General features: G+C 52.0%; 1 protein-coding gene across 2 annotated transcripts in view; it reads left to right on the top strand.

The window, feature by feature from the left end:
• GDPD5 (glycerophosphodiester phosphodiesterase domain containing 5) overlaps window positions 1-12,399 on the top strand; it is an 87,723-nt gene that overhangs the window by 35,583 nt on the left and 39,741 nt on the right. For both annotated transcript variants that reach the window (XM_087821653.1, XM_087821654.1), the window contains one exon: window positions 9,838-10,014. In XM_087821653.1, coding sequence (XP_087677779.1) covers window positions 9,898-10,014 — 117 coding nt within the window. In that variant the 5' untranslated portion in view covers window positions 9,838-9,897. The remainder of the gene's footprint in view (window positions 1-9,837; window positions 10,015-12,399) is intronic.

Consider the following 12,399-nt stretch of genomic DNA (forward strand, 5'->3'; position numbering starts at 1 on the left):
ATTTGTTAAGATGGATGGGATGTGGATCGGGTGGCGGGAGGGCTTTCCTGGCAGAGGGCCCGGTAGGAGCAAAGGCAAGGCTGAGGGAAGGTGTGGTGTGGTAGTGTGGTGTGCTTGAAACACTGCAGTGTGAGGAGGGTAGGGGACAGCGAGGCGGGACAGGTAGGTGTGAGTGGAAGGAAGCAAGAGAAAGACTCTTTAAATGGTAGGACTTGTTTCTCTTCCCTCCCTGGGGCCTGTTTAGGAAGGCTGTTTGTGTAATAACCCCACTATTTTACATAAATAAATAAAGTAAATCATTGCTCTCCATTCCCTTAGGGGGCAAAAACTAGTTCTAGACAAGCTCGCTCAGTGTGAGTCTCTGCCAGACTCAGCTTCCTTCCCCTCCCATTCAGGTGCCCTGCTTCGCTGGGACTTGGGTAGAGGCGTTGGAAAAAGCCAGCCTGGTCCCTGGGACAGAATCACTGGGCTCCTGGGAGGGGTGGAGGTGTCAGTCCAGGGTGAGAGGGAGGTGAAAGTCTGCCCCTTCACCAGGCCCCAGGCTGGCCCTTGAGGCCATGCCTGAGGCCCTGCAACATTTGCTTACTCTGCCTGCTCCGGGAAAAGCCTGTCAGTGCCAGGTTTTTTTGGGGGGTGAGGGCAGGCCGCTCCCCTCTGGAGGGCTCTCCTACAGGAGGGAACCACTCAGCCCTCCAGGGAGGGCGGGCCTCAGAAAGTATGCGGGCCTATGTAGGCCCCTCTGCTGGGGAACCACCACTAGGAGCTGTACTGAGGATTTCTATGTGGAAAGGCAGGCTGGATGGAATGGCTGTAGGTCTTTCCTGCTGCTGGCATTTGATGATTTTAATCATCTGAAATCCAGGGATAGTTCTGTTAGATTGTACCAGGATTCCGCGATTGATTGTTGGGTGAAGGTGATCCTAAGACTCTGGTTTAGACAGTTTGCAGCTAGAGATTTGGAGTCTGAGATGCTAAGCTCTGCTCTCTGGGCAAGGCCAGGCTACACCTGGTGACTACTCAGCCCATGCTCATAGCCCTGACTTGGGAAAGAGAGGTCCTTTCTGTGCCAGGAGAACCCAAGGCCCTGGGCAGAATCCTGAGCCTGGCTCCTGTCCAGCCTGCAGCCCCAAAGTGTCCCAAACCTGTGGTTCTATCTCCTCAGTGCCTTAACTGAGGGTGTGTCTCTGACCTGTCCTGACTTGTACCAACCTTGCCTCCTCATCTGTAAAACGGGCATCTGGTACTTACCTGCAAAGTTGGTGAGATGCTTCAATAAAATGATGTGAGGGAGACTCTTTGTAAACAGCAAAGCATTGGCCATGTGGTTATAATTGTGCTGGTCCTGCAAAGAGGTGTCCTCCTAAAAGGAAGGTCCATGTCTGATTCTCTGTAAATCTTTCTTGGCTCCCAGTAGTGCCTGGCATACTGTGGCAGCTTCGTAGACATTTATTGAATGAGCTAAAGAGCCTTAGATATGGGACAGGTGGTAGCAGAGGCCACAGTTCCCAGGGACAGGCAGGGAGCACTTTCTACAGGAGAACAGCCAGGAGGGGCAAGAGAGCTTGAGAACCCATGAGTGGGGTGCAGCGAGCCTGCCCAGTGGTGCTGTCAGCCTGGCCTGCTCCCCAGGAAGAGAATCAGAGGTCTTAGGACAGAAGTGTTGTGTAAACAGGACACTCTGACACCTCCATGGAAAGAGATTAATAATGACCCTAACTATGTCATGATTGATTCTTTGAGGGCTCCTGCTGAGCCCCAGCCTCAGCCACTGAGTAACTTTTTCCCGAAGAATGGTGCCTGTGACACGGGGTGGTGCTGGCCCACCTGGTCTCTTTACCTCCCAGGCCTCCCTCCTGGCACCTTGTCTCCCAGCCTCTCCCCACTGGGAGTCTGCCTCAGTGTAAGACTTCCTTCCTGTCCTGCACTTGCCTACCTTCTCTGTTGATTTCATTAGAGTTTAGGGCTTTCTCTGAGGCTCAGAGAAGTGGAATGACTTGCCCAGGGCCATAGTGTGGTGGTGGCAGCCCAGATCTCTCAATTCAAGCCACCCGATGAGGCCCGCACAACAAGAAATGTAGTAAATCTGTGAGCACTTGTCAAAAGCTAAGTGCAGAAGGCTGTGCTGAAAGGTGGTGGGGAGGGGCCTGAGATTGTTTGGTCCCACATTTTTCTGGGCTTTTCAAGCCTTGGAAACGGGGAAGCCCCAGAATTAGCCCTGTTGCCCTACCTCTAGCCCCAGTGCGTGGGATTTGTCTTGTTGTTTGAGTTTAGTCGTTAGTTTGGGGAAACAGCCGAGAGCTAATGAGCTGCTTGGGGGCTGTCCTGCTGTCCTTGAGCCCCCAGAGGGCAGGAAGGATCCTGTATGCAGCAGACACCCCCACCAGATGGAACCCACACTAGGCTTAATTTTCTGGCTGGAGCCTGGGATACCCTTGGCTTTTGGAGAGGTCCTGCTCACCCCCTCCCTGCCACCAGGCTTTCCCTGTGGTGTTCCTTCCCCTAAAGCCCCTTCTTCTCCCTCTTGTTCTACAAACCTGTCTTATTTCTGAACTCTGCTTGGATCCTGCCCTCTCCAGGAAGCCACTGTGCAGTGGTCCATGCTGGGACCCAAAGAAGCACAGGAGCTGTGGTTCCCGGAGAACCTGACACAAGCAGGGAGGATTTCTTAGAGCAGGGACCACCTGAGCTGAGATGAGGAGGAGTTTGCAGGCCTTAAGGATGGGCAGAGGGGCCCAGAGCTAAGGTAGCTTCACCGGCTTACCTGCAGTGGGAGCAGGGGATGGGCAAGGCAGTGAGGAAGGACTGCAGGGAGGCCTGGTCTCACTCCAAGGTCATGTCCCTCGAGCAGGATAGGGAGGAGTCACTGTGGCCTTTTATGCCTTGAGTTTTACTGTAAGTCAAGTTTGGGGTCATCACTGTGAGTTATCCAGGCCGTGACTCCCTGTACCTTGGTCCCTGACCAAGATGGTAGAGGTACCTGGGCAGAGCACTGGCCGGGGGCTCAGGGTGACTAGCCTCTAACCCTGTCACAGGCCTTCCTGCAGCTTTCATCCGCATTTTGACTGCTCCAGTCAGTGACTGGCTCAGGGGCTCCCAGCCATGAATGTTGGGGGCTCTTCCCTTCAGACCAGGCAAGGATTGTGGGGTTGTCCTTTCCTCCTCCCTGAGCTGTCCCATCTCTGTTTTTCTCCTAGGGATGAGAGAGCAGGTGGTTAAAGGGTTTTAGAAGCTGAGTGCTAAAAAGGCCCTTGGCCACCATCCGGTGGTGTTCAAACCCTCCCACGATACAGACTGGGAAGCCAAGGCAGACGCTTGTGGAGATCACTCAGCCTGCTGGTGGCTGAGCTCAGCCTCAGCCTGTCAGCTCTGGGATGGGGCTGAGGTTGAGGCCCTAGTGAGAGCATCCATGGCCAAGTAGAAGGAGAGTGATTCCTTCTTCGCATTTGTGCTCTGCCTCCTTCCCCAGGGCCTTGGCAGGCTGCTGGAGAAGGTCAGATCTCCGCCAACCCCAGCCCTGTGCCCATCATGGTGTGCGGGAGGTTCCCCTTTCCTCCCCTGGGTTCTTTGCCCTACTCTGGGCCCTTGTTCCCTTGACGCCAACCAAAATATTGAGCTTGGCCCTTTGAGGTGCAATTTGCAGTGACACAGATGCTGTGGCTGGCACAGACATGGAGGGCAGCAGAAATGTGGGCAGACATTCCCTCTGGAACTGGTGCCATGGGAAGACTGGGCTTTAGAGTCTGCAGCCCTGGATTCAAATCCCTCTGCTGTGCCTATTAGCTATTTGGCCTTGGGCAGATCCCTTAATGTCTTGGGTCTGCTTATCAATCAATTGATCAATATAGATATCTACATTAAATACATATATATTCAATTAATAGGCTTTGTTTTTTTAAGATCACTTTAGATTTACAGAAAAATTGATCAGAAAGTATAGAGAGTTCCTACATGCTCTCCCTCCCCCACCTAACACTTTCCCCTATTATTAACATCTTACATTAATTAGGGTGGTATATTTGTTACAACTGATGGGCCAAAGTTGATACAATATTATTAACTTAAGTCCATGGTTTGCATTAGGGTTCACTCTTTGTGTTGTACATTCTATGGGGTTTGATAAATGTATAGTGCATGTGTTCATCATTACAGTATCATAAAGAATAATTTCACTGTACTAAAAATCCCCTGTGCCCCCCACCCCTAACCCCTGGCAACCACTGATACTTTTATTGCTTCTATCATTTTGCCTTTTCCAGAATGTCATGTAGTTGAATCATACAGTATATAGCAGTTTCCAATTGGCTTCTGTCAGTTAGCAATATGCTTTTAAGGTCCCTTCATGTCTTTTTGTGGCTTGGTAGTGTATTTCTTTTTATCATTGAGTAGTATTCCATTTTCTGGATGGGCCACAGTTTGTTCATCCATTCGCCCAGGGCCCATGTTTCTAATCTGTAACAGAAGCCTGTCGAGCTCTGCTTGGAAAGTTGTCATCAGGAGATGACACAGGTACAATGCTCAGCATGGGCCTCACAAGCCCCACACCACCTTCTATAACTAGCTTCTTTCGCCTAGCACACTGTTTTCAAGATTCTTTCATGTTGTAGCATGGATCAGTGCTTTATTCCTTTTTATTGCAGCCTTGGGTCCTTTTATTTGTCATTCCATCTAGTTACCATTTCTCAGATGGGTAAAGTAAGGCTCAGAGAAAGCTAGTGACCTGTCTGAGGTCACACAGCAAGTCAGTTGAAGGAGACTAGGCTGGAACCTGGGCACAGACACCTGGCCTGAGAGTCTTTCCACTCTCAGGAAAGAGAGTGGGGCTGGGGCAACAGGCAGCAGGATATGGGGGCAGTGCGGGCCTGGCAGCCTGGGAGTCATGGGAGAGAGAAGCAGGGAAGTGGGTTGAGTGCCTTCCCGGGACATCAGGAGATGATCCTGCAGCTTTGTAGTAGGCACTCACTGCCCCTCAGGCCTGGACCCCTGAAGGCCCTTTCCTGTGCAAACAGGAGTTCAGGCAGGGCAGGGACCAAGGATTCAGACAGAAAACAGGACTTTGGACTGAGGGATGGGGCTCAGAGGTGAGGGCTTCCTCATGTCTCAGAGCCAGCAGGGGCTCTAGGCAGGGGATTTCCTGCAAACGTGGCTAATACCCTGGGGAGCAGCTTGGAGAAATCAATTGATCCTAAGTAATGCCATTGCTCTGGCAGGAAGGAAGATGGGGAGGGGACAGAGTCTGGTCTCTGGGAGCTTGTCCTAATGCCCAGTGTCTGAGTAGCACATCTCTCTTAGAACTTCCAGGTCTCCTCGCTGTAGTCCAGGAAGCCCCTATGCCTCCACTGTGCTGGCCACTGGGGATGTAGGAATAACTCGGGCCACCCCATGGGGGAGATGACATGTTCACTGTACTCACACAGGGTGTCCAGGAAGAATTAGGGGCACACAGGGCTATGAGAGGCTGGAGAGTGCTCTAACCAAACGTAGGACTCACGGGAGATACCCTGGAGGAGGTAACATCTGAACTGAGATTAGAAGGGTCAGGAGGTGTCACTCAGATGAAGGGACAGAAGGTTCTGGAGTGGTGAGGCTGGAGAAATTGGAGGGGCCAGATCCTGGCACATGCCTATTAAAAACCTTGCGCTGGCTGCGGGTGAGAGCTTGGATTGGTGGGCAGTTTCCCCCTCTCCCCCAGGGCAGTGGCCAACAGGATGGTGAGAGAAGGGCTTTGAGGGATATGAGAAGCAGGTTGGGGGTGGTGAGGAGGTCAATGTGGCTTTGCAGGGCCTGGGTGACACCCCCAGAGACAGCCAGGAGCCTCTATCTCAATGGAGAGGCAAAGATTGGGTGGCCTTGGCTGCACCTGGTAACTGAAGCCATGGGAATGGACAAGATGATCCCAGGGGAACATGAAAAGGAAAGAGAAGAGGTTTGCCTCCCAAGATGCCCTGGAGTTATGAATAGTGTGAAATTTTTCCTGGGAGAGGTGGTTCCAAGAGCCTCAGTCAGCTGAGTCCTGGGCTGAGGCCCAGTGCAGGCAGTTCTACTTCCTTCTTTCCAGATCTGAAGTGGAATTTCCATTCCTAGGGATTTTATTGCTCAGTTGTGGGGGTGGGGAGCTGGGAAGGGCAGAGGACACATGGGAACCAGTCCCAGAGTTGGGGGGTCCTGGGAAAAGAATATGAGGGCAGAGGGACCTGGGTGTGGGCTTCTGCCTGCAGAACATGAACCTGTGGGGCTGCAGCCATGTGCCCTCCTGACACCCCTACCCCCAGCAGTCTTGTCTCCTATTGAAGTCAAGGCAAAGGTCGTTGCCCCATTTTACAGAATCAGGAAGCAAGGCTCAGGGAAGAGCCCACAGCAAGTCAGTGGCTGACACAGGATGAATCCAGGCCTCTTTCTACATATCAGCTGCCTCCTCCCTTCTTGTCGTTTTGTGTGTTTTCCTCACCCGATGATATTTTTTCCATTGCTTTTCAGAGAGCGTGGAAGGGTGGGGGGAGAGAGAGAGAGAGAGGGAGAGAGGGGGAGGGAGGGAAGGAAACACCGATATGAGAGAGACATTGATTGGTTGCCTCCAGCTTGCTCGCCGACCAGGGCTGGGAATCAAGCTTGCAGCCAAGGTACCGGCCCTTGACTGGAATTGAACCCGGGACCTTTCAGTCTGCGGGCCTACACTCTAACCACTGAGCCAAACCGGCCAGGGCACTCCTCCCTTCTTGAAGAGGTGGGAGCAGATGTGGCAGTCAACGCGACAGCGGAGGCCCTAATCTGGGGGGTGCACAGGGAGAGATCTGGCTGAGTAGAGCTGAGAGCATCTCCCATTTGCTCCCCAGGCCTCCCTAACCCCACAGGAGCTAAGCCGACTGCAACAGCATCCCCACCCTTTACTGCCCCCCAAGCCCTGGGCTGAGCTTGACGCAGAGAGTCCCCAGCAGCTGCACCATATTCACATGGCTCCCCAGGGGACCGTGGCGCAGAGACTGCACCAGACAATTCCCAGCAACTAGGAGGCACTGGGTCAGTCGATATTCCCAGCAAGCCCCTAATGCATCTCCGCAGACGGGAGCGGTAATCCCTGTGCTGAGGTTAGCATTTGGTGGGGGGCGGGGCGGGGTGGTAGGCAGAGGCCCTGAATGAGGCCCAGAGGTGGAAGTAGTGGATGGGCCTGAAGCCCTAGGTGCTCCTATGGTGCAGCCCTGGGCATTTAGAAAAAGTCACCTTAGGAGGGGGGAGGAGGGCAGGAAAAAGAAAGAAAGAAGCATCTTAGGAGCTCATCTTATAGGCCTCAGCTCAGCACTGCCTCTGGGAAGCGTGCCCTGTGCCCTGACCCTCTCTGCCCCGTGTTAAGTGCCCAGAGCCTCCCTTTATTCTCTCCGCCATACACTGAATTTATGAGCCATTATAGCCCGGTGGTTGCAGGGGTCAGCAAACTTTCCCCGTTAAGGAGCCAGGCAATATTTTAGGCTTTGTGGGCCACATGGGCTCCCTCGAAACTACTCAACTCTGCAATTGTAGTTAAAGCTGCCAGAGGCAATGCGTAAATGAATGAGCCTGGCTGCGTCCTGTGAAACTTTTGCCTGGCTGCGTCCTGTGAAACTTTATTTATGGACCCACTGAAATTTGACTCTCATATAATTTGCATGTGTCACAAATGTGTTCTTGTTTTGATTTTTTTTCTTCTCAATCATTTAAAAATGTAAACGTCATTCTTAGCTTGTGGGCTACAAAAATAGGTGGCTGGCCGGATATGGCCCAGGAATTACCGTTTGTCATCCCGTAGGTTAGAGCAAGGCCCCCAGAGCCAGACTGCCTGGCTCTGCTGTGTCACCTACGGCAAAGGGCTAGACCTTTCTATGCTTCAGATTCCTCATCTGTACAGTGGGGATGGTAATGATAGTACTTTGGGATGTAAAATGGTGCAGCTGCTTTGGGAAACAGCTTTTGGCAGTTCTTCTAAAGGTTAAACTATATGACCCAGCAAATTCCATTCCAAAGTAGTGACTCAAGAGAAATGAAAACATATGTTCACACAGAATCGTGTTCACAGTGGTGTTACTCTTAACAACCACAAAGTGCTAACAACCCCAATGTCCATCAACTGGTGAGCAGGTAAAAGGTGCATCTGTACAACTGAATATTCTTCAGCCATAGAAAGAATGCATACTGGTTTATGCTACAATATGGACGAACCTTGAAAACATTATGCTAAGTGAAAGAAGCCAGGCACAAAAGACCATATATTGTATGATTCCATTTATATGAAATGTGCAAACCAGGCACATAAATAGAGACAGAAAGCAGATTAGTGGCTGTTAGGGCTTGAGGGGTGCGGATGGGGTCGCTGAGGGACAGGGGTGAGTGTGGAGTTTTCGTTGGAATGATGACAGTGCTTTGGGATTAGATAATTGTGATAGTTATACAACTCTGTGACCATCCTAAAAACCGAAATGTTAAACACTGAATTGTACACTTTAAAGGGGTGAATTTTAGGGCATGTGAATTCTATCTCAATAAAAAAATAATGATACTACTTACCCCATAGGTTGCTATTAGAGTTAGGATATGGACAGCACTTGGAATGGTGACTGGAGCATAGTAAGGGCCTGCTCGTGCCCCTTGCTGGTCCTACAAGGGTCCTGAGGGGGTCACTGCACCTGTCCTGTTCACATTGTCTCAGGGCCTAGAACAGGGTCTGGTACAGAACCAGTGGCTTCAATGTCTGGAGTCCCACAGACCAAGAGTTGAGTCCTCACTCCTCAGGTAAATCATTTTGCTGCTCTGAGCCCCAGGCTCCTCATCTGTAAAATGGGACAATAGTAACAGTGGCATTGAGGATCAGATGATGCCTGATATATGAGGTGCCCAAGCCAATGGCCACTGGCCACACTTGGCCAACACTGAACCCCAGCGTATCTCCAGGGCACCAAGCAGGGCTGGGGCAGTTGCTCCTGGTGGTAGTAACTCAACCCATAAGACATGTCCCATTATTCTATCAACCTCCCATGAGCCCTGCTGGGTTGGTTCTCCCTGAGCCTGAAGAAATGGGCACCAGATTCCCAGATTGCCCCCACCCAGCTGTGACCACAGGCCAGGCACTGCCCTTTCTCTCTCTCAGCCTTACTTTGTCCAATTATCAAATGGGTTTGGGACACAGCACCTGCCACTTTGTGATAGTGATAAGGAACAATGGTTATAAAGTATTCACAGTGCTTGGACTATTTTAAGTACTCAATACATGCCAGCTTTTATGAGAATTTTATTTAAAAATATTTGGAAAGTTCTACTATGTGCTAGGCTTTGTTCTAATTACTGGGCATATAGCAGAAAATAAAACAGACAAAATCCCTGCCTTTATGAAGCTTATTTCATAGCGGGATAGGCAGACAAGAAACAAAATAAGTAAATTATGTTTGAGAACATGATCGAGAAAGCAAAGCTAACAATGGCTGAGAGTGTATGGGAAGCGGTTGCATTTTACAGAAGGTGACCTAGGGAAGTCTGGTTGAGATAGACATTTAAGCGAAGACCTGAGGAGAGGAGGGCAAGGAGTGAACCATGCCGGGTTCTAAGGGAAAAGCATTCCAGGCGGAGGAAGCAGCAGCAGTGTGCTGGTCAAGTGTGGCTGGGGGAGGGAAGGGTATGGATTAGATCAGGGGCGGGTGACAAGGGACTGTCCTGGGAGAACTGCAGGGGTGGGCCCCTGTCTCCAGGTGGTCCTGGGACCCACTGCAGGGATTTGTCAGAGGCTGACCCCCAACCTAGGCTGCAATGACTTTTGCTGTGTCTAGGGCTGACTCCCCACCCTTCCCCTGCCTCACAGCCCTTTGCTTTCTCCCACAGGACCAGCCTGGGGCCCCCATGGGCTCCTGAGGGCCGGGCACCAGGGCCTCGGGCACGAGCATGGTAAGACACCAGCCCCTGCAGTACTATGAGCCCCAGCTGTGCCTCTCCTGCCTCACAGGCATCTACGGCTGCCGCTGGAAACGCTACCAGCGCTCCCATGATGACACCACACCGGTGAGCCACACTGGGACCTGGTCCAAATGACCCAGGGAGCCCCAGAGTCTGGGGGGAGGGGTGTCAGCTCTGTCACTCTGCTATGTGGCTCTGGACAGGTCAGTGTCCCCTCTGGGTTTCACTTCTCCTTCTGTAAAATGGGCCTATGGTAATTCTAGAATCTGCCTGACTAGGTGGGGAAGGCCATTCTGTTGTGGATGTAACCAGTTGTTAACTCTCTTCTAACAGCAGGAGGCTGGGCTGTTTCTGAGGTCAGGGCAGGGAGGGGTGCTCCAAGAGGAAGGGGTCACCCCAAGGTGAACAGAAGTTCTCAGCTTCCTGGCAGATCCAAACGGGCAGGCAAGCAGGTGGGGGTGGCTGGAGGGGAGGGGGAGGAGGTGGGCCAGGCCAGCAGGAGCCTGGGAGCTGGCAGGGCTATGGCCTGGCACCAGGGCCCCGTCACCTGAGCCACAGGCCTGCCAGAGCTGGCAGCAGGTGCTCAGCCAGATGAAGAAAGCCTCCTTCAGTGTTCAGCTCCCAGGCCAGGCTCCCAGTTGCTCGGCATCTGGGTGCTATCAGCCCGTGAATCTAGTTTCTTTTCCAAAGGAACCCAATTCCTTTAAGTAGGAACAGAGAGAGAGAGAGAGATAAACTGTGTTTATCTAAAAAGCTCTGCTGCTTGAAAAACAACTTTCTTCTTCACTCCTTGTCTGAACAGAGAAGCCAGCTTCCAAATTCAGCTAGTCCCCAAACAGCAGGAGTGGCCAAGGGTGGGGGTGGCTGCTAAGGTTGGAGGGCAGGCATCCCAGGGCTATCTAGATGGGGAGGTTGGGGAAGCTTGTCCCCCATCTGTTCTCCTTCTCTGCCTGTGATAGTGAGGGACGCAGTGCTAGACTGAGTCAGGAGCCTGGGCTCATGGCTCCCAAATGGTGAGAAGCAGGGACCCCCTGCTGGGTGCCTGGCCTGATTCATTGCCATGTCCCTACTCTGGGAAACAGAGGAGGCAACATGGTAAAATGAGACAAGGGAGAGGAAGAGGCCTGCCCACGGCTGCAGAGCAGGTCTCTGCACTGCTGGGACGGCAGCCCCGGTCTCTACCCCAGGCCCTGGCTGGTGACAGCCTTTCCATCTTATGTGGACATAGGGTCGTGCCCCCCTCTGCCCCCAGGGGTGCAGTCTGTGAGATCAGGAATCAGACAAACCTCAAGTTCAAATTGTACCTCGTCTATTTGTACTGTCAGTGTAGGAAACTTGCAAACCTGTAGAGAATTTTAATACGATTTTATTTGAGCCAAACTAATGACAGTGCTGGGAAGCAAGATCTCAAATGCTGTGGAGAATGACAGCTTTGCAGTTTCTCTTATGCATTTAGAATTAAGGAGGGAAGATTACTCGAGGGTGGGAGAAAGCAAGGCGGGGATTGGACTACAGGATAGTGAACAAGATTATGTGCTCCCTTGCAGTTAGTTCCACTTCCCAGAGGTTTGAAAAAGAGGCATTTCAATCATGTGTTAACCTAGATTCACAGAAACAATGGACAGGGCTTGCTTAAGGCAAAGATAAACTTCTATTAAAGGAGTTACAGGCCTGGGAGTGATATTCACCATGTCCCGCCAGCCTAGTTAGGAATTTGTGATTAGATCACCCTGTGAGGTTACTTTCGGTTAGCTTTATTACAGCACCCCTCTTTTGTCCAGTGTGTACTTAACTTTGAGCTTTCTCACCTATGAAATAGCACAAACACCTCTCAAGGAGCTGCTGGGCAGATGGCATGCGATAGTACCATGAAGTGACTGGCACAGTGCTAGCTGTGACTAGTCATTAAGGCCAGTCATCCCTGAGTCCCACGCCTTGGCCTCTCCATCTCTGAAATGGAAGAGGGGTTGGGTTAAGACTAGAATTCCTTGGCCACTCTGCTTTGCTCTGAGTTCCATTCTCCCCAGACACTGGCACCAGGCAGCAGGGCCTCCCTGTGTCGGGAAAGGCAGGCAGGAAGCAGCAGGCAGCAGGCAGCCTGCACCCACTTGTCTTGCGCCAGGCGCTGCGCAGAGCACTGGCATGCCGGTGAGCTAGGTGTCACAGCCACCTTCTCACTTGGAGAAACAGAAGCTGGATTGTCTGTAACTTGGCCCAGGTCACACCAGCCATGAGGGCCAGAGCTCAGACCTGGCCCCAGGCAGTGTAGGTCCAAAACCTCTTGGGGGTGGGGTATTGGGGGAGAGCTGAGGCTAAGGAAGGGAGAGAGGAATAGCTGAGCTTCCAAGCAGAAAGTTCCTTGGCTGTTGGAGTAGACCCTGGAGGAAGGTGTGTCTCCCAGGACACTCACATCCTTTGATGCGCCCAGGGGCAGCCAGTCATAGGCTGTGGAGTCAGGAAGTGATGGGACCTGGCTGTGGCCAGCACAGT

This window comes from Miniopterus natalensis, chromosome 11, assembly GCF_054644295.1.
Source record: "Miniopterus natalensis isolate mMinNat1 chromosome 11, mMinNat1.hap1, whole genome shotgun sequence".
NCBI classification, from domain to species: domain Eukaryota; kingdom Metazoa; phylum Chordata; class Mammalia; order Chiroptera; family Miniopteridae; genus Miniopterus; species Miniopterus natalensis.